The sequence below is a fragment of the Conger conger genome, chromosome 3 (genome assembly GCF_963514075.1).
Source record: "Conger conger chromosome 3, fConCon1.1, whole genome shotgun sequence".
NCBI classification, from domain to species: domain Eukaryota; kingdom Metazoa; phylum Chordata; class Actinopteri; order Anguilliformes; family Congridae; genus Conger; species Conger conger.
The window spans coordinates 43,545,250-43,559,167 of NC_083762.1; the positions used below are offsets into that span (position 1 = coordinate 43,545,250).

Genomic DNA, 13,918 nt, shown 5'->3' on the forward strand with positions numbered 1-13,918 from the left:
CCTGGGGCAAGCAATGTGGGCTGAAACCATAGAACTTAACCAAAATTATACTATGGGCAAGTTTTGCATACACAGATTATGCCTAGTCCTAAACTACATTCCTTGTATGGAGATTCTCCATACAAAAGTCAATTCAGTCCAAAACTACATTTAATATAGCCAACCCTATAACACCTACCTACATTTTGTGACAGGAATCTATGAATAATATAGTTAAATATTAAGGAATAAGATAAGCAATATAATCTTCATCTTTTTATTGAATACTTACTGTATCTCTACATTTATCCATGTACATAAACAAGATTTAATGTAATCATATTATTTTAATTCACATCTACAGTAAACCTCACTCATCTGTGAACAAGACAGTGTTAGTCTCCTTAATTATATTTCTGTATTTACTTGTTTTATTAATTTACACAATTTGAACAATTTATATTTTGCTCTCAACACATTTTGATCTTAAATCCATGGATTAGTGAATCTCGAGGCTCACCATGATCCACCTAAATTGATCTCTTTCAATGGTGAACTGGACACCACATACCTTAAATTATGTGTGACAGTGTAGAAAATATGCAAAAAGTGTTATGAAAAGCAGAACTGTACTGTTCAAGAAATGCTACAACCTATTGCTACAACACACCACTGAACAACTTGTAACTGGGTTGTAGTCAAAACGAAGGCTCGCGTTATGCTACCCATAATGCGTTGCGACCCTGTCACTTGGGGCCTGGTAAGAAATAACAAGTGAGGAGGGAACACCTCGTCGTTCCACAGCTGTAGAGTGTGACTCCGGGCTTAAGTCTTGCAATTGCAAATTTATATCGATATGCCTCCAAAGAAACCAGCTCAGCCTGCATCGGGTAGTAAGAAAACACAAGAAAAGAAGAAGGAAAAAATAATCGAGGTGAGGAATCAAATACCCGTACCGTGGGCTAGCCGCCTAACGTTATCTCAGTTACGTTACAGAGCTAGCTACGAAGCCAGTCCATGCTGCATTCATGGCCTCGTCGCATGGCGGCTTTAGCCAGCTAGCGCATATTTCTCCGGCCTGACCTAGCTAACTAACAAGCTAGCAAGATATAATAAGCTATTTTAGCTTGCTAGCTAGGTTAGCTAGTGCTAGTATTACTGGCCTGCGCTAACGATACTTGACTTGCTGCCGCATGTAAAGATAGCTAAATTAATACCACATCAAGTGAATGACAGGAGTCTACATTTAAGCTAACTTTAGCGTCTTAAATCTTTAGCAAGCAGAAATTGTTTAAATTGACGCAGCTATCGAGGAGCTAACAGTTGGCTAGCTAGCTAACTATTTCTTGAAAGTTCTATAATGATCTGTTCATGATCATATCCGAGGCTTAAATTACTTTGCTAGTAAGCTAATGTTACACTTCGATTTCAGGTGCGTTAACGTCCTGTACTGTACCAGCTAACGTAATGCCAGCTTGGAAATCACTGTAACGTTATATGGGCCACAGTTAACATTAACTAACTGATGGTGCTAGCTATGAATTCAAAACGGTGTTATGGATGTTTTTCACGAATGCTTTTAGAAAGGACAGATGGCCTGCTATTTTATTTAGCACGTTAGCTAGCTATTCGGCCTGCCTTAGACTAATTTAACTGGTCCGTTCGTCCTGGTTAGCCAGCTAATGACATTCTGCATAGCTAACGTCTGTGTTTATGGTACAATGTTCTAGGTTTTATTCTATGCCACGTTATCAATCATGTATCCTGTAAAACAAATAAGTGAACGTAAACTAATGGTTAACATCTTCAATTAAGGACAAGACATTTGGCTTGAAGAACAAAAAGGGAGCCAAGCAACAGAAGTTCATCAAAACTGTCACGCACCAAGTGAAATATGGACAGCAAAATGCCCGACAGGTAGCGACATATTTACTGTCTTAGAATACCATGCAATACATAATACGTTCAACCTTAATGAATGAAAAAATAAATCCTGTAACCAGGTGAGTTTTAATGATCATGTATGAATGTTGCTGCTGTTAACTTTATCATATTGCATAAGTCGCCAAACTTGTAAAACAACCCTTGGGGTCAGTGGTTGCTCATATGAATTGGTCTAGAGCAGATGGCCAGCAACACTGTCCATTAGTGTGATTAGTGCCCTGTCACAGAAATGGTGACAATTTGAGGAATTTCTCCGTTTTCATAATTTCTGCTTCCCTAACATTGTCCCAGATTGCTGCATCCGAAGGTGATAAAAACAAGAAGGTGGACAAGAAGAAAGAGCTGTCTGAGCTGAATGAGCTTTTCAAACCGGTAGTTGTCGCTCAGAAAGTCAGCAAAGGTATTCAAGTTTATTTTTAAATGTTTTTGGTGTAGCTTTCTGCAGTGGGAAGAATTGTGCCTCTGCTCTGACTGTTTTCACCCCCACTGTTGTGTCAAAGTCCCGAGGTCTGTTTCACGAAGGTCCTTAAAAATATTGTTCTCTGGAATATACCTTGTGTTCCGGTGTGGACTTGTACGTCCAAGATTTTGTATTAATTGGTGGGATCATTGCCTACTATTGCTAAGCAATTATCATTTTTCCTTAGAGTTTTGACAAGAAACCCAATTTCTGTTTCAATTTTTGAAGTAGATTTTTTTCTGTAAGAGCCTATTAAGTACGATTGTTACGTTTGAATGAATTCTGTGACATAATATATTGACTTAATGATTTAAAAGACCAGTTTCACAGACACAGATTAGGCTTAGTCAAAGACTAAATAGAATTTTGTATGGTGAATCTCCATTCAAGGATTTAGTCAAGGACTAGACTTTATTGGTGTGCAGCAGTGCATAAGGTGCTTCAGGGGTCAGGTGAACTTTCTGTGGGGGGGAAAAATGGTGGACATCAAAATCCAAATGGCACAATTAATGATGTTTTGATTATATAATTATGAACTGCACATTGAAAAAGATACCTAATTTTCAAAGTCATTTTCTATTCACTTTTATGTAAAAAATGTTTTGGTGCTTGTACGTTTTGTGATGCATTCTGAATTGTACTTTTTTTGAAGATGTGTTGTAGTGCTTATGTATTTTCACATTTGCATGTTTCAAAAGCAGTACAGGCATTTTTGTATCTTAACAATTGGTGCCAAATTAGCTGTCATAGTTGATTATTTGAATGCATATTTGGGAAAAGACTCACACCGGTGTTCTTAGAATCAGAATAAACGGGTCCTTAAAATGAACCTCTGTTCATTTTCTCTAGCTTAGCAAATTTGTCTTTGCTCAGTTATATGATAACTGAGGCTGAGGTCTTTTTGAAAACTACCAGAATATGAGCTCTCAAAGAGCTATTGTATACTTAGTGTTCTCAATTTTTGTTGGTCAGTTGGTTTCCTGACTTTTGTGGTGTTGCCATGTTCACAATGGTGTTCACCAAATGAATTGTTCTCTATTTGCTGATGATAGGTGAAGGCTGAGACAAATTTCCACTCCTGAGAAGACGATCATTTCTGCCATATTTTATTTTGAAGAACAATTCTTTGGTATACCTTAATGAATGCATTGTTTTGCCACTGGGGGGTTTTTGAGTGAGGTTTAGTTTGTTTTCACTTTCCAAAGACCATTTTTGTGTGTGGTAAAGTGCATTCTATATATTTAGAAATGTTAGGGACCTGCCAAGCAGCTTGGAAAATAATGTTATGTTTCCAGAGTATGATAATCAACTGTATAATTTGATTGTATGTAAAAAAAAAAAAAGAAAAGTTGCTCTGGATAATAGTGTCTACTAAATGCTAAAATGTAATGTAATATGGCAAGTGCTTTGTTTGGGATCTATTTCCCTTTCTAATGTTTTCTGCAGAGTTGGCATTGCATCCCATTGTTTAGATTTAGACACTGATCCAAAGAGCACAATCTATTTGTGTCATTTGAACCATTTCACTTTTGTTTGCATTTCTCCAGGTGTGGACCCAAAGTCGGTGCTGTGTGCTTTCTTCAAGCAAGGCCAGTGCACCAAAGGGGACAAGTGCAAGTTCTCCCATGACCTGACGCTGGAGAGGAAATGCGAAAAGCGCAGCGTCTATGTCGACGGCAGGGATGAGGAGTTGGAAAAGGGTACAAACCTGCTGCTTGTTTTGTTATCGATGTAGTTTGAATTTGAAGAGCTGGCTTCTGTTACCACTAATAGGATGAAATTATGTTGGAATATATTTACAGAAATATGGCCTGGTGATGAGTATCAGGTCCTCCTGGTCCCTTGATTCCTGATCTCTTAACTTTTATGCTCATTCTCCCAAAAAAATGTTATTCAGACACCATGGATAACTGGGACGAGAAGAAGCTGGAGGAAGTTGTGAACAAGAAGCACGGAGAGGCTGAAAAGAAGAAGGCAAAAACGCAGATTGTAAGCTGCGTCTCTACTCTTCTCGTTCTCAATGCTGTACTTTTTGTGGAAGCCCAATCACAGCCATCAGTCCATCCCATAGCCGGTCACTTTGAATTGGGGGAAAAAAAGTGTCCCAGTCTCAGAAATTCTAGGTGATGTTTCAGCCAGGTATGGTGCTGGGCACAGTTGGCTCTGGCATGTTTAGGGTTAAGTTCCCTAGTATAGGTGCCAAAATGTAGTGCATCAGCTGTATATACTCGCTTTTCATTCATATGGTCCATCAGGCTTTAATTAATCTAATTTACCTTCTGGGCACCAGCTGGGTGTAATGAATTTGGTTGTAGCTGCCAGGTTACGGACCTGGTTACGTCCAACCTTGTGATCAGAATTCACCCTGAGTGCACCAAGTGCAAATTACCCTAGTTGTAGCTATGCCTGGTCTTAGCCATGCACGTTCATGTGAATCCTATGAAACCATGCTTGTTGCTAAGCAATGCTCACTGCTGAAATAACTTTTGTAATTTATAATGGAGAACAGCATTTCCAGGCCATCAGGTTTTTGACCCTCTGCTATGGTGCTACGGGAAAGGTCATAAAAGCTACAGTTTTCTTGTTAATTGGATTTATATCCCAGTTAATCCACCAATGCGATAAATGGCTACAATGGCAGTGTTTAACTGGGACATCCAATGATAAGTAGAAATTTAGATGGGACTAGCCACGAGTGCGAGAGTAAATAGAATGAAGGATTTTTCCCATGGCATAAAGGTAAAATCATTAGACCAGTCGACTGGTATTTGTACAAAATCCAATTTTTGCATTTGCACCATTGTCTGTCGATTTCCCTACCTATCTCTTATTTGACAATTAGGCTATTATCTGATGTAGAATGTTGACATTTAAATGGAATGATTAAAAAAATAAATCATGATTGATTGTGTGAAAATGCGATTAAGTTAAAGTGCATATTGTCAGATTTTAATAAAGTAATGCATTTTTATACATTTTGGTTTTGCCGTGTAGACATTACAGCAGTGTTTATACATAGCCCCCCCCATTTCAGGGCACCATAATGTTTGGGACACAGCAATGTAAATTAAAGTAGTCATGTTTAGTATTTTGGTGCAGTGAGTAGCACTGCCGCCTCACAGCAAGGAGGTCCTAAGTTCGAATCCCTGTCGGCCGGGGCCTCTCTGTGCGGAGTTTGCATGTTCTCCCCGTGTCTGCGTGGGTTTCCTCCGGGTACTCCGGTTTCCTCCCACAGTCCAAAGACATGCAGGTTAGGCTGATTGGAGAGTCTAAATTGCCCATAGGTATGAGTGTGTGAGTGAATGGTGTGTGTGCCCTGCGATGGACTGGCGACCTGTCCAGGGTGTGTTCCTGCCTTTCGCCCAATGTATGCTGGGATAGGCTCCAGCCCCCCTGCGACCCTGTTCAGGATAAGCGGGTTAAGATAATGGATGGATGGATGGATGTTTAGTATTTTGTTGCATATGCTTTGCATGCCATGACTTCCTGATGTCTGTGACCAATCAACATCAGAGTCTGGATATCTTATTTTCAGGTTGTCTTTCAAGCGATACTAAAACTCTGCATTTGTATGGATCTCTGTGGGCATTGGGGGGTGGGACTAGATTCAGCAGTAAATTATGCTGATACAGTATGGAACGCATTTGCTGACTAAATGGCTTCAAGTCACCATGGGTCCAAGGTATCAAATGAGCCTCAAACCACCATGCTGCTGCCAGATATGCAGTGGATGTGGAAATGTAACAGTTTCTCTTGCCAAATTTTTATGTTGAACTCAATGGAAAAAATATTCAGGAGAAACAATTATTTTGTGTATCTATGGCATATCTGTTGGGCTCATTTGATACCTTGGACCTCATTAACCACGTTTTTTTTATGTTTTACTAATCACAGATTGTGGAGTACAGAGGGAAATAAATGATGAGTCTTTGTCTCAAACATTTTGGGGGGCACTGTATATCAGCATGGGTGCGAATGATGAAATGAGCCCTCTGTGATGTGGTGTTTGGGTGTCTTAGGTTTGCAGATATTTCCTTGACGCCATCGAGAACAGCAAGTATGGTTGGTTCTGGGTCTGCCCTGGTGGAGGAGACGTTTGCATGTACCGCCATGCCCTCCCACCTGGGTTTGTGCTCAAGAAAGACAAGAAGAAAGAGGAAGAGAAGGAGGAGGAAATCTCACTGGAAGAGCTGATAGAGAATGAGGCAAGTTCTGTCTTTTTTTTCCCCATTTGTTGCAGAATAGTGCTTAAAAATAAGATGATGCTAGTAATTTGCATATGTTGGGGTCGTCTGGGCAAATTAGGTGTGTAAAATTTCTGTTTAATGTAATATTAAACAGAATTGAGACTTTTTTTGCTGCCATTTTAGCACTGCAAAATACCACTTTCAGGATTTGGAGAATGGAAGGAGATTGTGTCAGTTAGCATAACGGGTGACAGCACTTTCAAGAAATCACCTGCTATGAGGCATTCTTTATCAGCTTTTGGTGTTCTTTTATTTATTTATTAAGATTTAAGAGCGGCCTGTGCAAGCTGTAATTGGGTCATATTGTGTTACATTTCAGCGATCTGCCCTTGGACCAAATGTCACTCGAATCACCCTGGAAACATTCCTGGCCTGGAAGAAGAGGAAAAGACAGGAGAAGGTGGCCAAAGCCGAGGAGGACATGGAGAGGAAAAGAGCCGACTTCAAAGCCGGCAGATCATTTGGGGTGAGTGTGACTGTCTGATGCTTGCGTGGTGGTCCTTTACAAGTTTTTCTAATTTTATGAAGGTAGTTTGTTCATTATAAGTCCTTTCAATTCCACTAAGTACACTTGGTAAACCTGCTGTTTAACGCAAATAGCCTGTTCCCCTAAGAAGGAGGTTCTGGGGTTGAAACTAGGATGGGTCAAATTTAGAGGACAAATTACCTCACGGGGGTACAAATCAATATTATCTCATCATTAATAATTTAGCATTTGAATGCCAGATCTTACTGAAGCATTTTTACCAACAAATATACAATATGATTTTTTGAAAACTATCCTACACAAGGTCATAATGCTGTCACTAGGTAACTAGTGACAACTCTCAGTTTTGCCATCAGTACAAAAATTGCATTCACTGGCAGCAACATGGTGCATACTGCTGAAATTTCAGCTTGTGCAGCTGTAAGCCGTACCCGGCAGATGGTGGAAGGTAATTTTGAAGGTATATTTTTCAACCCCTTCCGTCATGTGGGCTCACAACAGCCTGGAGTGGAGTGCTCACATTTGCCACCTAGTGGAGGTTGTGCAAAAAACAACCCAAGGACTATGGGTAATCTTCCTACAAATGACTGCTCAGCCGGTTACTGGGCAAAAACAAGTCAAATGGAAATTTCATTAAAAGCTACATAAATTGCAATAACTATCATTATAAATCAAGAGGTGTGACAACTAATATTTTCCCACCTAAAAGAGTAGGTTTTTTTTTTTTTTTTTTTTTACCCAAATAAAAATGATAAATCCAAATCGGCGCTAAGCAATCCTCTATATGTGGCAAGTCACCCCGAAACGTAACACTGCTGACCCCTGCTGTTGGAATCTCGCTATTATTTTTTCTAGACCGGCGGCAATTCTTGCCGCAAAAGCAGAACACCGAATGAACAACATGATGACGACAGGAAGACAGCAGTGACTATAAATTAAGATGGCCGTCATAAGGCTCAGGAATTAAAATCAATCAATCAGGAACATTGCAAAAACCCTGGGCATACCCAAGTCAACTGTTTGGTTCATTTTTAACACAAGTGGTGAACTAAATTATGTCAAAAGACTCGGTAGACTGAGGAAGACCACTGTTGATGACCAGAGAATACTCTCTATGATGAATAAAACCCTCCTAACTGATCAGACGCGCCCCTGGATGTAGATGTAGATGTGCCACAGTCAACTGTTCGTAGAAGACCACACCAGACGGTACATTACAAGGGAACAAGATGCAAACCACAGATAAGCCTGAAGAACTTGTGGAGTCTTGTGGACAGATGAGACTAAGATTAACATACACCAATTGTGATGGAAAGTGTGGAGAGAAAAAGGAAATGCCCATGATCCAAAGTATACCACTTCATCTGTGAAACATGGTGGAGGGGGTGTTATGGCTTGGGCCTGTATGACTGCCAGTGGAATGGGCTCATTTTTCTTCATTGATTATGTGACTGCAGACGGAAGTAGAAGAATGAATTCTGAAGTCTACAGAAATATTTTATCTGCCAGATAAAACCAAATGCATCCAAACTTACTGGACGGCACTTCATCATGCAACAAGACAATGACCAGAAACATACTGCTAGAGAAACAAAGGGGGATTTGAAAGCCAAACAATGGAATTCTTGACTGGCTGAGTCAATCACCGGATATGACTACAATTTAACATGCATTTTACATTCTGAAGAAGAGACCGAAGGCGGAAAGTCCCAGAAACAAGCAGGAACTGATGATGGCTGCAGCACTGGCCTGGCAGAGCATCACCAGGGAAGATACCCATCATCTGGTGATGTCTATGCATCACAGACTTAAAGCAGTCATTGCATTGAAAGGATACGCAACCAAATATTAAAAATGATTACTTCATTCTACATTGTTAAACTGTCCAATATGTGTTGATGCCTGGAAATGGGCAGGACTATCTACAAACATTGTGTCAACGACCTTGTTAAATAATTTTGTTAAACCCATATCATTTTCATTGCTTGCCAAACTAAACAAAATCATCACATTTAAACCATTGTGATTGCTGTGTTTTTATACAGCAAACGTAATTGGACAATTTACCATCACACTGCTAGGTGGTTTCTTCACCAGCAGAGTGTCCTTGCATCATTACTTCAGGCATAAGAAGCTAACGAAAAGTCTTGACTTGAGAAGAACTGAAGACAAAAAAATGGTTTGAGAAAAGACTGAAAATCTAAATAACAAATTGGATAATGTGTACGTTATGACATCCTTCACTTCATGATAATGGCAGGCAATGATTATTTAGGACATAGAAATATGAAAAACCAGAAATAATAAACTTGCTAGATAAAAAGGTTGGGACCGTCAAAACCTGCAAGATGACAATCACCGTTTTAGTAATAGTCAAAAAATGTCTGGTAACTGATGTTACAGGGTGGTAACTGATGTTATGGTAACTAATATTACAAATTTTACTGAACCCATGCAATAAAGAATACATCACTCTACATCACATGTTCACTCTTAATACATGCTGGATTGGCAGGGGATTCATTATTGAGGAAAAATAGGTACCGTCAAATATCACTCAATGGGTGTTCTGTTGATTGAGTTTTAATTATCATAAAATCATGTTGATATGGCTAATTTCCGTTATCTGTTTGATAACCTGTCTTTATAAGGTTTCATCAATCAGCTACACAGCTTGCAAGATAACAGGAAGCAGTTGTACATCCATGCAGCTATTTTGACCATAATAATGTGTGCATAATATGGCGGCCAATTTTAAAACCAAAAAACACCTCATGTCTGGTATCTTGTGACTTCAGCTTATGCACTATTGCTCTATGGCAGGCTTTTGATCCACAAGACAGGTTCACATTTTGGTACTGGTGTCACATTGTTTGGATTTACCCTGAAGTTCATTTTATGTTCATTCTTTACTAACTGAATTTGAAAATTATATAAATAATTTGGTTGCGTAGGTCAGTGGTCGAGAAGTGTTCGAGTTCCGCCCAGAGCTGGTGGATGACGATGATGAAGAGGCTGATGACACCAAATATGAAAAGAACGGCAATGATGAGGACGTTGTTGAGGAGGTGAGCCTTTCTTAAAATGCAGAACGCGCTGTGTTTTCCCTTTCTGTGAGTAATTGTACAATGTTTAACGGTTTTGAGTGCCAGTTTATTTTAGAAATAAGTGCTTTAAGCAGCTGCTTAAACAGTCTTGCTACAGCAATTTTGATTAAGAGACACCAAAAATTATTGGTGTTAATTTTTGATTAATATCAATGCTGCAGCACCGTGACCGATACCTCTGAAACAACTGTAAACGATGAGTCTCTCCTGAACATGTAGGAAGTAAATTTTGTATTCTGTAGTAGAAGTAAAGTTAATGAATCAATGGGACAAGATTTGAATCAGCTAATATTCTAGCAAGAAAACAACATTGAACGTTTGTTTCCATTCTTATGTTACCATTGCAGGTTGAAGATGTCCAGGTGTTTCAGGACATCGATGTGGCCCGCTTTGTGCCGAAGGAAGTGGACGATGCAGGAATCACTGTGGCGTCAGCTGACCGCTTTTCAGCGAAATCTCACCCAGAAGCTGAAACGGACGGTAAGAGATACGACTGCCCTTTCAGGCGATGGGTGGATAGCGAGAAGAAACCAGATCGGTTACGATTAGATTACCTTTCAGGCATACTCTTCCTGCCGGCCCTCTGTCGGCCACATTCAAGTAAACGCTACAAATCCACTGTGGATTAATATTTTTTAACTGTAGGCTGGGAGGTTCTCAGATGGCACTGATGGCAGTGTCTCATTGTACAATCAGGCTCCTGAAAGTCCCCTGGTTTAACATGCACACAAAGCACCTGAATTTGATTTATTACTTTACAGTTCTGCAGTTCTTTAGAACGGCCAGATTTGAAACAGTTGAGCGTTAAATACCTCATTGTAATCTCGCTCATAATCATTTCACAATGGCGCAAAAGAGATTGTAGCCGTGAAAGCCTTTCCATTTCAGTTCTTTCCTCGTCTTGTGCTCTGCGCAAGACGCCCCTTCAGACAGGACATAAAGGAAACGTGGTCGCAGACCTGAGGGAACCAACGAAGTGAACCGTCTCGGTTTTGGTGGAGTTGGAGTCACACTACCCTGTGCCGTGTGCATTCTTCTTGCAGACAACAAGCTGAGCGAGGCCTCAGGCGGGGCGGAGGAGAACGGGGAGCACTGCGAGGGGGAGAGTCTGGACGACGACACGGAGGACGTGCCCGTAGACGAGAACCTGTTCACGGGAGAGGACCTGGACGAGCTGGAGGAAGAGCTCAACACACTGGACATGGAGGCCTAGCTTAAGGATTACTGCCAAACGACCATTTCCTGGACTACATGAGGCTTGAAACCGGTGACAGTTTTCACGGCGAACATCTTCCTGTCGGAAATCTCACAAGAACCGTTTAAGTCCCTGGGCTTAAGGAGACATAGATATGGCAAATGTTCTTTTTTTTTTTTTTTTTTTAAGCTCTGTGATCCATTTAAGGTTTCTTTATCTTATTCAAGTGAATGGTTTTTACTGCAGTCAGTCCCTGCGTGGTCCCAGCTACCGGGCTTGGACTCCTGTCCGTTTAGTATTTGAGGCTTTAGCATGGACTGTAATCACGGAGGGAAATGTATGTAAAAATGTACATAAATTGTCTTGAACTATATCAGTGTGGCTCAAGATACTCATTTAAAATTACATTTCCTAAGTTGTCGTATTGCAGAACATGAATTTTATTTGCCAAAACAACTTGCTGCGATTCATCAAGCAGGAGAACTTTAAAAGGAAAAATTGAGCATGTAAATTTACCAGCAACCGATTGTCAGATGTGCTTTGGAATCAAATGATCAAGAGTTTTTTCATAATTTATTTTCTTCTTTTTTTTTTGTGCTCACAAATGGATTATTGTGTATTGATTGCGAAAGACTTTTCAGTAATAAAATTTGAGCTAATTCTGAAGCAGGATGAAAATGCATGTATGTCGGGACAAAATCTGCCGAGAACAGCCGTGCGCTGCTGGAGTTCTCACACGTTAAAGTGGCGACTTGAATTGCTGTTTAAATTACTGTACTTCAGAGTGAGTAATGAAGTTAAGATGGGTTGCATAATAATAAGCACACCACGAGAAGCTTTCCAATTACAGAAGACCTCTGCTGCTCAGGACTGACTGTTCTACTGCTGACTGCAAGTTCAAGTTTGTAGAAGGCAAAATAAAGGAAACATACTGGCAGGTAATTTAAATGTGCAGTCCTTGTGTGTTTGAGATTACCGTTCACCAATACACAGAGAAGCATTGTAAATTAATAAATGTTCTCATCCATGTTTGGTCTTTATTTCCCATGTTTAATGGCTGAATCACCTACTGAAGATGCAGTATTGTACCTTTGTCCTGTAAGCAATGGTACAATAGGACCTTTCTGTAAAACCATTTGGTGAAACGCTTTTCTACTACCAACATATAAGTTTGCTGGCTTTCAGAAGTATTGTGATTGTAGTTGAATTACATTTAGCTGTGCTTTTGCCAAGCTTGTTCGAGGAAAACAAATGGTCATGTGCTGATGTAATTGTATCTCAAAATCCCAAACGATCTAATCGAGAGCTGTCCTGCAGAAATAATTTCCTGTTCCGTAGATGTTGGTAACTAGCCTTTTTAGAATCCCATTTCTGGATATATGCTGAATTATATCACTTCACAGGCATTTCCTATGATGTGAATCAGAAGAAATGCCTGTTCCCCATTTTCGGTGGTTAGTGCATCTGCCAAGAGTCCGTGGCGCATGCCTAATGTAACAGACTTTGATGCTGGCATCAGTTGGTTGCGGTTGCACACCGAGGACCAGGGTGTCCAGGTCCTGCCAAACTGCCAATAGGTTTGGAGCGGCATTATAGGCTCCCCAGGCGCCTCGGAATTACGGTCGTGGGCGAGATGATGGGGAAGACGTTCTGAGGATCGCTGTAGGTGGTGTATCCCAACTAACACGCAGGCAATTGGAATAGATAGGACACAATTGGCTACCAAATTGGGAGAAAACAGGTAAAATCAGAAATGTACTTAAAAAAAGCAGTGCTTCCTCCTGATCTGTGAAAATTATAGTTCCTCAAAATTCAGAGCACTCACCCAAGTTTCTGCTAAGTGAACATATCCTGGCAATTGATACATAATTAACAAAACCGACATACGAGAAACCATATCTCTTCAAATATTCAACTTGAGAGAAAATAAATAAAAGAATTATTCGCACCCTTAATGCACAAAAACACTCTAAATGCATTCACTTCAGTCCGTCCCATTGTGAGTGCCCTGAGCAAGTATGCATTCTGGTGAAACAGGAATTTGATTAAATCGGTACCTGCTGCAGTTTTCATATGGCGATTAAAAAAATCTTGAAGCCTTTAGTTATGCAATAATATTTTTGGGGGAGAAATAAAACAATGTAAGCCTTGCCTTTTTGAATTTTTACTTTACAAAGACAAAGACAGCAGCACAGATCATTTCTGTTTCAGACAATATACAACAAACATTGAGAGCATAACGGTACAATGACAATATTTACTAATTGTTCAAAATAATCCCTAACCTAATGTCTTATAACTGGTACTGGTGTAAAGAGATGTAGGCATGGAGATCAATCAGAATGCATTACAGTACAGGAGTGCAGACAATTGAAGAGCCACTAGAGGGTACCATTGGGCCTTAAGAAAAAATCTTGTGTGCAAATGTACAAGAGTAACCAGGAGTTCAAATTCATCCCTGAAGAACATCCAGTCAGTGGCAGTTATTTTGGCGAAAAC

At 40.0% G+C, this 13,918-nt stretch overlaps 1 protein-coding gene across 1 annotated transcript; it reads left to right on the forward strand.

Moving 5' to 3' along the window:
• The first annotated feature begins 727 nt into the window (after window positions 1–727).
• zc3h15 (zinc finger CCCH-type containing 15) lies at window positions 728–12,448 on the forward strand. The gene is made up of 10 exons (XM_061237076.1): window positions 728–913; window positions 1,795–1,896; window positions 2,215–2,323; window positions 3,931–4,083; window positions 4,281–4,372; window positions 6,403–6,588; window positions 6,950–7,096; window positions 10,072–10,185; window positions 10,572–10,704; window positions 11,268–12,448. The coding sequence occupies exons 1-10, from the start codon at window positions 836–838 to the stop codon at window positions 11,435–11,437; spliced, it is 1,284 nt and encodes a 427-aa protein (XP_061093060.1). The 5' UTR covers window positions 728–835; the 3' UTR covers window positions 11,438–12,448.
• Window positions 12,449–13,918: the final 1,470 nt, after the last annotated feature.

What these genes read in the sequence shown, in the direction of transcription:
- zc3h15 (XM_061237076.1), top strand. Translation starts at nt 836, where the DNA reads ATGCCTCCAAAGAAACCAGCTCAGCCTGCATCGGGTAGTAAGAAAACA. An exon ending in AGAAGGAAAAAATAATCGAG is followed by an intron (nt 914 to 1,794) that starts GTGAGGAATCAA and finishes TCTTCAATTAAG; the next exon opens with GACAAGACATTTGGCTTGAA. An exon ending in ATGAGGACGTTGTTGAGGAG is followed by an intron (nt 10,186 to 10,571) that starts GTGAGCCTTTCT and finishes TTACCATTGCAG; the next exon opens with GTTGAAGATGTCCAGGTGTT.